This window comes from Danio rerio, chromosome 20, assembly GCF_049306965.1.
Source record: "Danio rerio strain Tuebingen ecotype United States chromosome 20, GRCz12tu, whole genome shotgun sequence".
NCBI lineage: Eukaryota > Metazoa > Chordata > Actinopteri > Cypriniformes > Danionidae > Danio > Danio rerio.
Window position 1 is genome coordinate 31,165,001 of NC_133195.1, and position 17,376 is coordinate 31,182,376.

Genomic DNA, 17,376 nt, shown 5'->3' on the forward strand with positions numbered 1-17,376 from the left:
AAATTGAGGTAAAGTTAGTTTTATATTGGCACAATGGACTAGCTTAATAATACAATTTCAGAAAAGTATTCACTGCAAATTTTAAATGGGTAAATCATACTAGCAGCCACCATCAAAAAGCTACAATTAACAAATATTTAATACAAACTTACTTTAGTGAAGAAACACACTGGGTAGTGACAGAGACTATTGAATTAATTTTGCAGAACCATTTTTTTAAATATTTGATTTTAAAATGATGTCTTGATCCCTTTAGACTGAACGACCTCTAATAAGCTTCATATTCAGACAAACGTCCATTATTAGAAAAAAAACATTAAGACTTTGAATATAACCTCCATCACTTAATTGTATATACCAAGAAAAGTGTTTTAAATCTCAACTTCATATATATATATATATATATATATATATATATATATATATATATACAGTTGAAGCCAGAATTATTAGCCCCATTTTGATTTATTTTCTTTTTTAAATATTTCCCAAATGATTTTTAACAGAGCAAGGAAATTTTCACAGTATGTCTGATAATATTTTTTCTTGTGGAGAAATTTTTATGTGTTTTATTTCGGCTAGAATACAAACAGTTTTGAATTTGAAAAAAAAAACATTTTTGGGACAAAAATTTTAGCCCCTTTAAACTTTAAAGCCCCTTTTTTTTCGATAGTCTACAAAACAAACCATCATTATACAATAACTTGTCTAATTACCCTAACCTGCCTAGTTAACCTAGTTGAGCCTTTAAATGTCACTTTAAGCTGTATAGAAGTGTCTTGAAAAATATCAAGTTAAATATTATTTACTGTCATCATGACAAAGATAAAATAAATCAGTAATTAGAAATAAGTTTTTAAAACTATTATGCTTAGAAATGTGCTGAAACAATATTCCCTCCATTAACCAGAAATTGGGGAAAAAAATAAACGGGCGTTAATAATTCACAGGAGCTAATAATTCTGACTTCAACTGTGTGTGTGTGTGTGTGTGTGTGTGTGTGTGTGTGTGTGTGTRTATATATATATATATATATATATATATATATATATATACACACACACACACAGACACGCACACACACACACATACATACATACATTTATTTCAAGGTAAAGTTCAATAATAAAATCAGTCTGAATGTCAGTTCTTTTAATCTACAGTTACATAAAACACTAAAGGCACTTCATTTACATTTAATATGCTTTCAGGCATTTACAATCACTATTGATTAAGTGATTGTAATTTAATCATAATAAAGACACAGAATGGGACAGTTGTTGCAAGAACGATTACAAATGCAGCCGCAAGTTAAAGAGAATTATGTATATTATTTACTAAACTATCCATAAGTTGTATTTCATTAATATCTACTCCTACCCCAACCCTCACAGTTATATACAAACAGTAATTATACAGAGAATTAGTCATATTATTTATTAAATAACCCATTAAATTTAATTTTATTAACATCTACCCCTACCCTAAACCCAACTCACACAAAGATGTAAAATTTATACAGCGTATTATTCATAATATTTATTAAATTACCCATTAAACTGTATTTTATTAACATCTACCCCTACCCTGAACTCAACTCTCACAGTAATGTAAAACAGTAATTGCTGTACGGTAATTGCATTATTGTAACAACATATATAATTCTTGTTAACTTCCAGCCACAGAGGTCTCCTTTTTAGATTTTGGGACAAGTGGGACATCTCATCTCTGAGCCTAAAATCTATTTCCAGTTACACATGCCGGAGTAAAATTAGGCAAAACTGCTGTCTCTGTGTACTCAATACTAAAGTATGAACATTGTTTTGTAATGCAGCACACGTGTTAAAAGATTAGTTCACTCATATTGTTGTTTCACACCTGTATGTCTTTCTTCTTTGGAACACAAAATGAGATGTTAGGCAGTATATGACAGCATAACTCACCATTCACTCTGATTGTATATTTTGCCCAAACAATGAACACAACACAAACATTACAGAACAACCTCATTGTCATTCTTGACATCTCCTTTTGTGTTCCACAGAAAAAGTCAAACAGGTTTGAAACGAGATGAGGGTAAGTAGATTTTGAGGATAGGACGATAGTTACCCGTATTCCTGCTCGTCGTGGTCTGACCGGGGTCTCCTCCGCCACTGGGACTGGTTTTGCTGTCGGTGACGGTCGCGGCCCCGTGCTCGCCAGTTTCCACGCTTCATTTCTGCTTGTCAGCAGCCATGCCAGTGTATCTGCTAAAACATTATTGTCATTATATTCAAATAAAGAGGACACTGTGTGTTCAATTTTTTTAGTTTTTGAATATATAAAACTAAACCTAAACGTATTGTGTGACTTAACGTTAACAAACTGTCCACAGAAAAACAAGCAAACAAACAAAAAACAAAACACTGATTTGTTATGGAGCTGTACCAGGAGCTAACACGCTAAAACTACTATTACGAGCATTCACGAGGCACGTTCGTTTATGTTACAGGTTACACCCGCATACGAGAATACCGTAATGGTTTATAAACCGTAATAACATTGTGTAAATGGAGAGTTTTTATAAACTTACCAGAAAGAGATGCCAGTCGTGGTGACCTCTTCCTGTTTAGAAAATATTACTTCCTCACGACACCAGAAATTCCCGCCCCCTTTTTGTTCATTGGTCAAACCATGAGACTGTGTGAAATTACAATTATCCGATTGAACAAAGAGCTGTCAATCACTTTCTGAGCATTTAAAGCTAAAATAATTAATAAAAATATAAATAAATGTTTTAATGTTTACAAGTTTTTTTTAATTGGAGTTGTTTAGGTATTAACGTTTAAAATATAATCTGATAAACAATAATTGTGATAGACTTATATGCTATTTTATATTCTATTCATATGTTTAATATTCAAATATATTTCATTGGTTACAATTGTGTATGGGGCTTTTTATATTGAAGCACAATAATGGATAAAGCTACAATGCAATTAAAATAAATATTTGGTTCATAGTTAAAACAAACAGGTGAAGGCTAAAGGCTACAGAGATGCATCTAAAAAATCTACTAAAATAACATTGCTTTATTTCTTGTTTATATTTGCTATGCAAGTACTCTAAGTAAAGATAATAATGTAATTCTTATAATTTTGACAGCTCTTGGAAGCCACGCCCAGATTTTGATTCCCCGTATTGTATTGGCCAGACCGCCGGACACTGAGGTCCGTATTGGCTGTTTTTCTTTCACAAGGATCCCAAAGAACTCAGATTTGGAATATTGGGTTACAGTGTGGCAAAATGGCGACTGTCATTCAGAATCCGCTGAAAGCGTAAGTAATTATAAATATTATTTTCGCTTGTTTTCGAAAATGTGTTGCACTCCGCGTGTTTTAGAGTGTGGGTGCAAATTGTGTCTTGAAATTAAACTGTACACGCGGTGCATTTTGTATATCAGTAAATTCTGTCCTAAACGAATAACTGTTTAATCCACCTATTTCCTCTTTGTGTGGGTGTGTAATGTATATGTTCATATGTAAATACATTTGAAGCGTTGTGTTCGGACATTCGTTCTGCAAATATGCAACGTGTGTCTCAGCATTCAGCCTCTGTTGGTCAGTGTTAGTGCAGCATTATTTCGGATGCAATGCTTTGCGAGTGTAACGTTACAGACTCCGTTGACTTGTTTGCAGGACAGCCAGATAAAGCCTTATAAAATCTGCCGGGATGAGCTGTCATATGACTGCACGAGCACGATGTGTTTGTTTGCTGAACAACTTGCACCGTAAAATAATCTTTTAAATATTAAAATGCTTGCTGGTGAAGTAAAACGTTTGCATGGTTCGGTTGCATTGATGTCTAAAAATGCCTATAGGAAAGCAACGTATAATTCCCCCGTCGTGGCCTATGGAGAACTGCTTGACAGATAACGCTCACATACACATCGTGACAAGTTAAAGAACGAGTTTTGTGGTCGACATATTAAATATGTGGATTTTCTTCACAGGAATTCGCCGGGTAACTTTCTTTAGCGCATTCGTATAGCTTTCAGTTGTCAGCTCTTTTTTTGTAGACACGCGTAATAATAAACATTATTGTTTATTATTTGCTGTACGTTGACATTTCCGTCGTGTTGTTTGAATAAACGCCGTGCATTTGTAAAGAAGAATTATAGTTACACAAAACAGGATAATAAGGATCAGTAAGTCCAGAGATAAGTGATGGATAACAATGGAATTCGCTGTCCTGTTCTCTCTTGTTTGGCTGTTGAAGTGCAGAGCTGATTTTTCTGCCATGTGACAGAATTCCTGCTTCTATTACATTACATTTGTTTAAGAGGTCAGAAGAGTTTGTCCTTTTGGTTATTAGCTGAGAAGTCCCAAGGTGAAAGAATTAGTACCTTCTGGGAATTAGTGTTTTAAATATCTTAGAAATCTGGAGAAAGAAATTAGAACAAGAACAATAAACAAATATTAAATATAATTTATTTATGTACAGTGCTCAGCATATATGAGTACACCCCCCACAAATCTCTTCTTTAAGTTAATATTTTCTATAGGATCTTTACAATACTATATTTGTGCATATACATTAGTTTAGTCAGTACTGAAGCCAAATCTGGAGCTTATCTAACAAAATAACTTACGATAATGGTTAAAAAATTTGTAGCCCAAACTTACATGTTTGGGAAAAATATTAAATAACTTTTTCAAAAATAGCAAAAGTCAAGAGAAACAAAAAATATACATAATTTTGTTGAAATGTTGTAGTTTGTCTTTTTTTTTTGCTATGATTAGCATGAATTTAAATTTATTATCTTTCCATTTTTAAAGATTTTCTGTGACTAAAATATTAATTATATATATATATATATATATATATATATATATATATATATATATATATATATATATATATAGACAATAAACAATAACTTGTCTAATCACCCTAACCTGCCTAGTTAACCTAATTAACCTAGTTAAGCCTTTAAATATCACTTTAAGCTGTATATGATTGTCTTGAAAAGTATGTAGTCAAATATTATTTACTGTAATCATGGCAAGGATAAAATAAATCAGTTATTAGAAATGAGTTATTAAAACTATTATGATTATTATGTTTCAAATCTTCTCTCCATTACACAGAAATTGGGGAAAAAATAAACATGGGCTAATAATTCAGGGGGTTTAATAATTCTGACTTTAACTGTACTTATTGCACGACTACAGAAGCTAATACTGTATTAGCTGTACTATAATTAACATTAATTACTAAGTTTTTTTATTTGCCATGTCATATTCTGAGAAGTGAGATATGACTGCAACTGGTGCAAATGGTTGGATGAAAGGATTGGATTCTTACCAGTCTAAATCATAGTTGCTCGTGTGATTCATCTCCATTCAAACTCAAGCTGATTTGTCTATGTAAGTGTGTACACTGAGGGGGGATGCACCATCTCTAAATGCTGTGGTAGAGCAGATTAGCAATATCCCAGGATCCCTCAGTACCCATCTGTTCTGATGACTAGCCGCAGAGATGTCAGTGGGCAAGAGACGGAGCCCCATCTGCTCCAGATCAGGCACATAAAGCTCCCCTCCCGTCCCACCAAAACGACATCAGGGGGTCAACAAGAGCAGGAAAAGGAGCTATACACACCTGTCCCAACATATTTTTAAAATGTTTTTGCCCTCTTATTAGCTCTGTAATAATAATAATAACAACAACAACAACAGTAAATAATAATAATAATAATAATAATAATAATAGTAATAATAATAATAATAATGTAATAATGGGCTGTGTGATTTGGGGAAAATATGAAATTGCGATTTTATTGACAGATATTGCGATTTCGATTTGATCTGCGATTCAATTTTGTAATTAAGCTTCAGCTCAATAAACTGTATTGTAGCTTCTTACTGGTAAAATGCAGTGAGTGTTTGTTAAAAAGGAACTGAAAAGACATGAACTTACTCCAACATTTATTCAAACTTATTTTTAAATATTTAAAAATGAAACACAAATTTTTCTCTAAAGCAAATAGTAAACACAAATAAAACGACCTTTACTATCTGTAAATAAGTTGAACTCAAATTAGGGAGATAGTGTAGCTTATTATAAAAACAACAAAGCAAACTAACATGGCTGAAACAACTCTGAAATTGTACTGTGCTGTGGCTTGCTAATAGATTGAGTGTCACTGGCAATACTTTCAGTTGACCTTTTAGCAAGACACTCCTCATATAGCCGCATGTGGTGCTTTTTTAGGTACTAGTTGTATTTCTTCGTGGAAACTTTATTTATTTTTTTTCACCAGTTCTCACAAATTACCTGTTTTTGTTCGGTGTCTGTGAATTTGAAACCAAAATATTCCCATATTACCAATGTCCTGTTTTTCTTTTATATTAATTCATCTGTCAATGCTTCTGAAGCAGCAAAGGTCATCATCCCACTTGTCCATGCTTTTCTGTTTGTTTTCTTTCTTGTTTGTTTGTTTTTGTGGACATTCAACATAGTTTGGTTGCGCAATTCTGATTGGGGAGAACGCAAGTATGCTTAATCAATTGGCTAATAAGACTATCACACACTGACGACAGTTACACATTTGCTCTGGGCGGGGGGGGAATTTAACAACACATTCATATCGCAGCCTCTTGCGATTAGCTAATTGCAACGTTTCAAATTGTGATTGCTATTCGATTCGAGCACAGCCGTGAGCGGGTATGCAAAGGCTGCGCCGGACCGTATGCGTGCGCTTGTCAGAATTATAATATCAAAATAATTTATAAATAAGTATAAATCATAATATAATAAGTATAAATTAGCATTGACAAATCAGGGTCACGCGGTAGAAAAAGTAATTGATCTGGAAAAATTTGATGGATTATAGCATCATTATAGCATAAGTGTCGATTTTGATTACTTTTCGATTAATCAACAACCAATTAAAAGTTTATATATATATTTATATATGTGTGTCTGTATATGTATATATATATATATATATATATATATATATATATATATATATATATATATATATATATATATATATATATACTTTTATGCATTGGTTATAAACTAACTGTTATTTTATAATTATAATATATCGCATTTATGTAATTTCATAAGCTGCTACTAGGTGTTATATGCTGTGGCTACGCTTTCCCTTCTTCTCTAAATGTTATTATGTTGCCCAGGCAAATAATGTGTTTTTGTCTGGTTGTTTGTTCGTTGTGAATGAGATTACTTCCCACCACTGTTAAAAATACAAGTGTTTTTTTTTTTGCAGTCAAATATACCGTGTTCAGCAGTGTTTATTAGTGTCTGGAGAGCAGGGTCAGGTGGTTTGTGTTGGTTTCGTCTCAAATAAATCGAGAGGTGGGGGCAGTGAGGGGGTGAATATGTGGGGTTTAGGTTAAAGCGCTTGTGGTCGCCTGTTCCCCTCCCCCCCGTCTTCGTCTGTCTAGATGCATTTCGCATTACAAACTGCACTACATACACCATTGAGCCCGAGGTCTTTGTGTGTTCAGGAACAGGGGTTTGTGGTGTAGACTCCAATGTACAGTTTAACATTTGTTTATAAAATACAAATATGTTTATAATCTGCCAAAATGCTATGATTTTTAAAAATTATATACTCAAGTAGCTGAAAGCAAGCATATTTTACAAGCTCATTTAATGATCCATTTGAGAACAGGCCCTTACATTAGCATTTTTAAAATAAATGTTTGCCAGCAAGCCTGATAACCACACACTCCAGGAGTTGTTGAAGCTCTTCTGGCCTTTCTCTCATGCTCAAGGCTCTTTCTTTATCCAGCACTGAGGGGTTTCTCTCAGAATGTGAGTGATATCATGAAAGCACAGCAGTCTGATGGGGCACCTATGTTTAGCTTCCGCACAGCCTAGATTTGCTTCAAACTCTTTAAGACTGACTGAAGAGCTTCAGAGTAGAGCTGATTTTTTCACTTCATTTGCATTACAGTCATTCATTATTGCATGGATTCATAATGAATCTTAAAAATGAGAGATGAGAACAGCTTAAATGTGAGCTGTTAGAAGAGAAAAGGCATACACAGAATAGGCATCTTGTAAATAGTTGCATTATTAATATGTGAGTGAATATAAGAATGAATTATTTTTGTGTCATGTACAGTAATCATTAAATATTAGGGTGATACAGTGGCTCAGGGGTTAACACTGTCGCCTCACAGCAAGAAAGTCATTGGTTCGAGTCCGGGCTGGGTCAGTTGGCATTTCTGTATGAGTTTGCATGTTCTTCCCATGTTAGCGTGGGTTTTCTCTGGGTGCTCCGGTTTCCCCCCCACAGTCCAAAGATATGTGTATAGGTGATTTGAATAAACTAAATTGGCCATAATGTGTAAATGAGTGTTTGAATGTTTCCCAGTACTAGGTTGCAATAAAATAAATAATACTTGTATATATCAAGGGAACATTATTTAAACTGTTAAGCATTTTATTATTAAAATTCTCACTGTTCTTATGAACATATTGATCAGAATCCTAAAAGAAATGTAAAAAAAAGTTACAAAAATTGAAACAGTACAACTATTTTCAACACTGATTATAAAAATATGTACATTTAAATACCAAATCAACATAAGGATTGTTTAAAGGACACTAAAGTCTGAGATATAACTGCTGAAAAGTCAACTTTGCTATGACTGCAATAGTAAAATAAAAGTAGTTATTTATGTAATATATCACTTTATTAAGTTCCGGTTGATCAAATGATTAAATGCTGTGATCAAATTATGGGAAAAGTTGTTTGTGATGAACTTTGGTCATGACTTTTTCATCCACACCTGCTCATGTTTGTGTTTTTGTATACAAAGTTGTGTAGATGTTAGTACTTTAAATGTTTGGCTGTAAATTTACAATACTGTAATTTTTTGACTGTAAATGTTTACAGTGTATATTCATGGTTATGGTAATTGCTACAAATAACTGATACAGCATGGTACTAATATTTGCTGAATTGTTAAATCCCTGAATTCCATTACCAGATGATCATTGCTTTTTGGTATGGTGCACGTAGCCTCAGTAATTAATGGTCAATTGGATTAACAGGCATGTAATGAGTGAATGTGGTGTACTCAGTGCCCTGGTGTTCGGAGAGAGAGAGCGAGAGAGAGAGAGAGAGTGAGAGAGAGAGAGAGAGAGAGAGAAAGGGAGAGAGAGAGAGAGAGGGTCTGTTTGCAGCCTCTTCATCTCCCCATAGACACACAGAAAACAGCCTGACTGTGATGGATCACTCTTTCTCTCTCTTTTCTCACTACTCACTGTGGAGGGCAAATCCCTATTCATATCAGCACCTCCTTATCCTCAGATGCACCACAGACTGTTTTAAATTACCCATATGATCACATACAATGCTTATTCTATTTAGAAAGAGGGTTTACTGTAAAGTGAGAGGTTTTGAAGAGGTTGATTTTATCTGAGCCTGTAGCAGGTCAATCTTTTCCTGAATGCTACTGCTCGTTGAGAACAGAAAGCCCCGCCCCTTAAATTAACACCAATCGTTGAGTCAAATGCTGCTGTGTTAGGCACGATGGGATTTATTTTAGGCAAGGATGCCATAGCAGGTTGACATTAGAATTCAAAATAGCGCTTTATCTTTAGAGTCAGAAAGAAAGAAAGTAGTTTCTTGCCTATATTGTGACCTATATTTGAGTGAAAGCTTTCTAAATTAAAACACTTAGGGTATGACTATGGGTGTGCGGTACTGAATACAAACATTTGGGAATCGTTTTGTTTTGCCAATAAAGATAATTTCTCTTATCTAGTTTCTTCTTTTTTATAATTATTTTCACTTGTTTTTTTTTTTTTTACTTTTAATGGATAGGACAGTGGCAAGTACTAACAGCTAGGGCTGCACGATATATCGTTTCAGCATCGAAATCGCGATGTGCGCATCCGCGATAGTCACATCGCAGGAGGGTGCAATGCAAAAAAAAAAAAAAAAATTTATATATATATTATGGGTGGAGCCGAACCGGAATACGGTATTCGGAAAAGCAGGAATAGCGTGTTTTTAGGAATACTTATTTCAAACAATACTTGATAAATTATTTGTATTTGGGAACAAGAAAAACATTATATCAAAAAGCTGCGTTTCCTCATGAGACCGCACTGCATGCCCGCGTGAGTGAGTGAGTGAGTGAGTGAGTGAGACGTTCAGGAGTCGGTGGGCGGGGTGGGGCCGGGGTAAGGAGACTGAGCAGGCTGCTTCTCTATACAGCAACAGAGAAGGCTTGGCAGAGCGAAAAATACTTTTCTGCATTACTATTTTTGTTTATTTTATCATACTAAAATAACACGTGACAGAAGTTCACTCAAAAGTGAAAGTTCTTTCTGTTATTAATTACTAACACTCCCGTCATTCCTACTACTTTCAGAACATAAATTTTGATATTTTACCATATGAAAATGCAATGCAGTTATGAAAATTGAGAAATTAAAGCAATAGTGCAGAGATCTGGTCCCCGCGTCAGGTCAGGGTGCACCTGTAACCTTAAAAACGCAGACGCGGCGGAGGCGCACTAAACTCACACGGGAAAGAACTGGGCATTCAATTCATGTTTTAGTGAAATAATTATTTAAATACAGCTCTTTTAATCTCTAAAGGGGAAAAAAGCAAAAGAAATTTGTCGTTAATTTTAGCAAAGACGCAACTGCCTGTCATTTTCACATTCGTTTTTCAGTTAGGGATTTGGTCTATTAGAGTAACCTAATAAAATTGTTTTGTTGGACACTGTAGTCTACACAATAATAAATATTATAATTTATTATATACATTATTATTAAAACTAAACTATACAATTGATAAAACAAAACCCTTTTTAATGTTTGCTTTCATTTTGACACCGCTAACAGTTGTAATAAGAAACATCACATTATGCAGAAGCATGCAGTCTCAAGTTAAAAACACCTTTTGAGTTTAAAGATGATCAGCCTGCCAAGTCAGGTTTACAGTGTCATAAATGAAATGGGTAGCATGAGTAAAGGGGATTTGCCCAGCACACAACCTCATGCGCTGCAGGTAGGCTGAATGATAATCTTTAAAAATATATAGGCTATGCAATACAAAACTTTAAACATTTATTTATTTTTAATGAAAAGAAAAGAAATCAGGAGAGTAAAATATAATTTAAACCACTGGTCTGGCGCTGATACTTTGTATCCAGAAGAAGGGGAAAAAAGCAGATGAAAACCTGTCTGGGGAGACGGCGATATCAGTTCTTCAGCAAAGATCACGACATCATTGTGATGCGTTTATCATACAACGCAGTTCGTGTTTATAATCATTAATATTAACTAGTATTAATTCTCTCTCTAGACTTAGTTTTAGGGCTTGTTCTTGTTGGCGCAATATAGCCTCGGCTTATTGCACGTACGAATCCGATTGTGAAGAATGATTAAGCGCTTGCATTTTTATTGCATCCTTTTCGCAAGTTATTCATTTGTTTTGTTTTTTAAGTGGTGCGAACATTATTTACTGGCAAATGTTCCTCGATCTCGTACATCAACAAATAATGTAGCCTACTTAAGTTAATTTACCTTTTATGTAAAAATTAAGGAATAACCGAATTTAATATTAATAAATAAAACATCCGTATAAACGTACATGTTTATTTTTGAACTTTCGTTAATAAAACAACACTAAACTGTTTATAAATATTGTAGTTAAATATTACATTACTTTAACTGCTTGAAACTGTATAATAATAACAATTAAACGTTACATTTTTAAGAACTTAACAAAAATTCTAAATGGCACTTTACTAATCAGTGTAATAATAATATAAATATTAATAATTATACGTAAAAAGAAAATATTAACCTAGTAATAATATAAGTCAGATGTTTAAAAAAACAGCGTAGTTTCTCTCCACCTTTTGTAGTCATATTTTAAATTATTTGCCAGAAAAACTAACATGTTGACTTTGTCCGGTTTAAGTGAAGAATGGGGTTATAATGTTTCCAGCAATACACTGTCAGACGGTGTGCTTGTAGCGAAAATGCACAGACAGGCTACTTTTTTACAATCATGCGAGAGAGGGCTTCTCCTGTTCCGCCGCCTGCATTTCTCGCAACGCAGGTTTCTCTACGCTGCGGAGCGGCGCGTTCTAGTTACCAAATAGCCTATGCTCAATTTCTCGTCAATGTCTTCCATTTATCACTTTCTCTTTTGTATCTGGCCATTTTTGCAAATGCCTCTGCCATGCCTGGCTGAGCTGGGCTTTTGCGTTTAGAAGACAGGAGTTGATTAAGCCTACATGGCTTTTTTTCCCTCGCCGTCAATCGCCACTAGCTTGCATGGTTCGGGACCCGTGGATCTGCGTATCGATGGATTTGCTCCTCGGTGTTTGGACTCTCAGCAGTGAATATTAAAACACACTTTACTTAAAACCCCCATACAAAAAGCTTAATCCAAATTGATTCGTTCACCTTTCTAGTTCGGCACGAATCCAAAATGTTCCCAGATGTAAGAGTTCGTTTTCTAACAAGATTCATGGTTGAACTTGAACTTGCTGAATCGCGCCTAATGTTATATTCTAACAGATATGTAATACTTGGCAACATAACAGTAATTTGTGTTTTAAAGTGCGTGACGTCAAGTACTACGGCCGGTGGCAATGGACAACCGAGGTGGCAATGACCACCGCGGTGACGCGGTTGTCATGGTGACCGTCACAGCCCTAGTTTTAAGTATATATATATATATATATATATATATATATATATATATATATATATATATATATATATATATATATATATATATATATAAAATATCGCAATATATATCGCAGAGGAAAAAAATATCGCAATGTCAATTTTTTCCAATATCGTGCAGCCCTACTAACAGCTATCAGAGGGCAAGGATTGCCAAAGGACCTGGGGCCTCATGTATGAAGACTTGCGTTGAAATCATACTAAAACATTGCGTATGCACAAAGCTGTAAATGTGCGTGCCGTACGCAGTAAAAGATTCAGATGTATGAAACACTGCGTATGCCGAATCACACGCATATTCTCTTTGTACATCCTAATGAATGTGATACTGAGCGCAATATGCACGAGCGCAAAACTGCTCACTGCCTCCTCCCCCGTATGAATATGCTAATGACTCTACTTTGGCAAAACCCAACAAAAAAGCTATGGCAAAAGCCAGGAAAAAGAGACACTTTGAACAGAATGTGAATTGGAGGTGCTGCTTTCGAAGGTAGACCGGAAAAAAACTGTTTTATTTGCAATTTTGTCCTCCGGAATTAGCAACAAAAGAAAAAAATAGAGTGGGAGAGTTTAACTGATGCAGTTAACACAGTTGGGTCTGAACATTGCACTGAGTGGATTAAAAAAGAAATAGTGCAATGTAAAGGTGTAAAATTTTGTAGTGACTTTAACAGTGTCAGTGGTGTAGCGCGTAAAACGCATGGCATCACGTTTTGACACGTTAAAGCATAAACTCAATCCAGCGTCTGAAGAACTGATTCTTCAAACTGATTCCTCTCAAAGACTTTTTAGGACATCAAGGAATGTTGTTAAACACCAACCTGCATCTCTAAAACCAAGCAAAATAGTCATGCTGGTTTTCTTGGATATCGCAATGTGTGTATTTGCAAAAGTCACATCACAGGATTAGGTTATTTATTAAAGAATAAAAGATAAAAGGGCAGCAAGGTAGCGCAGTGGGTAGCGCTCTCGTCTCACAGCAGAAAGGTCACTGGTGGTTCGAGCCTTGGCTGGGTCAGTTGGCATTTCTGTGTGGAGTTTGCATTACCCCAGATTAAAAAGGGACTAAGCCAAAAAGAAAATGAATGAATGAATGAATGAATGAATGAATAAAAGATAAAAATAGCATTTATTTTTTGATTGTTTATTCACTGATGACTTTGTTATTTTACATTTGACAATTGTTCAATTGCCATACTTGAAAACTGTTAGACTGAAAACCACACTGTAAAACCTAACAGATGCACTGCATAGACAAGGCTTTATTGTCCCCAGTCGAATTCATAAATTTTTTCCAAATAGAGCTATTCAAATTATCTAGTGAATATTCATATCGCAATATATATCTTGGCAAAACAAAATATGGAAATGTTAGATTTTTTCCATTATCATGTAGCCCAAATAAGTGTGCACCACAATATTCAAAGATAAAAACAATTGAACACAAAAAGCATTGACAATTTGCATTTGTCAAGTCACTTTGCGACTTTCAAGTTGAAATTGCTCAGAAAAAGGTTGTCTATCTGGACTTATAAAGCATTTATAGTGAGAATGCAAATGAGTAGGTGATTTAAATGAGGAAACATTCTGATTATTTATTTATTTATTTATTTATTTGTCGAATCTGATGCAGCATTTTATTTGAAGCAGATTTTGTTTACTTGCGCTGATGAAAAGCTTCCTTAGGAAGTGCTTCGAGACAAGATGTCTCTGTGCCGGCCTCTTAACTAATGAAAGCGTAATCACATTTGGAGGACCGCTTTACAAAAGCACGTGTCTAATTGAAATGCAGCACTGATTATCACAACAGTATGCATATGTATTTAAAACCAACAACAATTCTCTGAGCAACGCCTACCTATGCCGATGATTATTCATGGACACCTGTCCTTAGAGAGAGCACTCGGATTATATCAAACTAAAAGGGTCATTTGAATATGAAAGACGTCTTCTACATCCTTAAGAAGTGTGGCTATGTTCTTCTGAGACACAAAGGAGACGCCTCTGTTGTTAAAGTAATATGAATATAGACGCTGGCTTGGCTAAGTGAAGGGGCCTCTGGTTTTGGAGTTACACACAGAACTGTGAATGAGCCACTGCTCTGCTCTGTTGAATAAAGAATAGGTATTAATTTCCTAAGATCAGCCCAGGCACAAAGCACATGGCTCAGGGCAAAAGGTTCATTTAGAGGTTTCATAGAGGCTGAAACAGGCTGACAGAAAAAAAAACAGATTGTTTACGAATGCTTCTGAATTGGATGTGTGAAAAACTGAATAAATGTTTAGTCTGCAGCTAATTTTCTTTGCTCCAACTGAGAAAACATGTTCTGCTGCCTTCAGTCAGCAGTTTTTTTTCCGACAACGAGCTTTTATTTGATCCCATTATCAAGCATATCAACAAGCATAAATAAAATGAAACATACAAATACATTTCCAAACAAATACAGAAGTAGTTGTTATTATAGCTATTAATAAAATAAAAAGATAGCTCTTTTTTCAGCACAATTACTTATTTTTGTCCAAATGTAAATATAATAATAAATATTGTTTATTGATAATATAATTTAATGATGATTATAATACTAATTAAAAAAATGTGTTGTTTTTTTCCTGTTTAAATGCAACATTTTTTTCATTCATCCATATATTTAAAGGTACAGTTGAGTAGAAGTGTGAACCTACATTGCTCTCACAATTCGAGTCAGTTCAATATCTCAAATTGATATTTTACTTAGTAACACTAATAATTCTTGTAATAATTCATAATTCTTGTATTAAACTTATCATTTATAAATATATTTATATATTATTTGTAATACAATTTTGTCCTTTACTACAAGCAGTCAGATATATAAACTGTATCTTTAATTTGACCTGCTCAAAGAAAACACTCTTTTTGAATGTATCAAACAAAGCTAAAGTAAATGCACAAAACAACATAGGCATTTAGAGCAATTAGCAATTAAACAAATGTGAATATTATCCCGTTTGCTTTTTGAGCGTTGTTGAGTGAGTAATGATCATACGCTCAACAGAATAGGCTGCGATTGGCTTTAACGGTCAGTGCAGCTCTGATGCTGTTCAGCAAACTGTGACACGGACACTGATGTTAAACAGCTGCGACGATCAGCTGATTCGTTATAGACAGCGGTGTGGTGGAGAAAACTTGACAAGTAATCCACAAGTAATGTTATTGTTATAACAGCTGAAAGAGGAGATAAAATGTTACCTCACGAATACTGCAGCCGGTCAAAGGGGCCACAGAGAGTGAGAGAGAGAGTTTACAGCTTTCATTTTTTACTAGCTGGGTTCTGATGTACTTTTCTGTCAGTGAAAGACTGTCCAGCAAACTCTCAAACTGTGAATTGTGCACAGTTATCTGCCCTTTAAGTAGTTGGAGCGTTTTAATTGCTCGTGGTCTCCTCCCTTGCCATAGTAAGCTACTGCCATATAATGCATATGTGATAAATAACATCAGTACATAATAGCCGGTTAGAATAGATTACTGAAGCGATACCAAATTGTTCGTATCTGCAATTATTTTGACACCCCTACAATCAAGTGCATTGAACCAATATGTAAAACTGTCCTCTATATATCTACATAGTACGTATCTGGCCTAGGTACGTCAAAGAAATTTCCAGAAATAGTTTTATATGCTCTTTTAAAAGCACAGAAATTAGCCTTAGCATTAAAAGCTTGATTTTGACCATATCAATTATTAATAATATTTTTACCTGAAATGGTAGATATGTTTATAGCTTGAAGAAGTGAGTGAGCTATCTTTATGCCACTAGAACATTTATGAAAATGCTGGCATCAACCTCTGCATAAACAGATGAGTTTTATAAAGTTTACTGGTGTCCTTTCACTCAAGAAAAAATAAGAGTGGAGTTATAGGAAACGGTGCATACATTTAGCAGTCATGTGTCTGTTGTCTCATTTTAAACATATCTGTGGCATATTTCACAATATTTACATTAACATAATTCATAGTCAAACAAACCTTAAGCTTTATCTGGGTGGTGCTGAATAAATGTATAATTCATAAATCCTGCATTTTGTGTGCTGTTGAGCTAACAAATGGACCCATGGCTGCCTGTTTCACAGAACTGTTCATTTAGTATTCCTCTCTCTCTTTTTTTCAAAATAAGAGATGTATAAAAAGATATAATTGTTGTGATCCCAAACATTGGGGTCAGTCAAACTCTGCCTGGGGAGTACATATTTATAATATTGTGTGGATCATCAGAGTCCGTGTTTTTTCTGATAGCCTGTTTTTACACTAACCAGATTTACATGAGATAGGAAACAATCCTGTTTAAGGCTCACAATATGTTATTTTTATTCTATGGCACCTTTAAAGCTTACCTATGAATTGGCATTCCCATCAGTGCCCTCCTTACTGAATGTTTATTCTATAGCATTTCAATGTCAAAGCTTGTGTAGAGCTCACATAGATTGTAAAACGGCTAGCTTCAAATAAATACCCATTTCAATAAATGACATTTAAATCACATTTCTCTTCCCTGACCATATACATGTAAAACATCTACACTTTCTTCATGCTTTTAAAAATGGTCAAAAACAAAATACTCTAAGAGACTCAATAAACATCCCTTCTACTCTTCAT

General features: G+C 34.5%; 2 protein-coding genes across 7 annotated transcripts in view; one reads left to right on the top strand and one right to left on the bottom strand.

Moving 5' to 3' along the window:
* wdr21 (WD repeat domain 21) overlaps nt 1–2,630 on the bottom strand; it is a 14,891-nt gene extending 12,261 nt beyond the window's left edge. The window contains exons 1-2 of one of the 2 annotated variants that reach the window (XM_021468379.3): nt 2,573–2,630; nt 2,110–2,249 (exon numbers count right to left, since the gene is read on the bottom strand). In XM_021468379.3, the coding sequence (XP_021324054.2) occupies nt 2,110–2,216 (107 nt within the window). In that variant the 5' untranslated portion in view covers nt 2,217–2,249; nt 2,573–2,630. 2 annotated transcript variants of the gene reach the window in all.
* A 642-nt stretch (nt 2,631–3,272) lies between these two features.
* The window catches only part of dpf3 (double PHD fingers 3), a 74,927-nt gene continuing 60,823 nt past the window's right edge, over nt 3,273–17,376 (top strand). For 4 of the 5 annotated variants that reach the window (XM_005160743.6, XM_009294764.5, XM_005160744.6 and 1 more), the window contains exon 1: nt 3,273–3,317. In XM_005160743.6, the coding sequence (XP_005160800.1) occupies nt 3,286–3,317 (32 nt within the window). In that variant the 5' untranslated portion in view covers nt 3,273–3,285. The remainder of the gene's footprint in view (nt 3,318–17,376) is intronic. The other variant, NM_001111169.1, reaches the window with a different exon arrangement.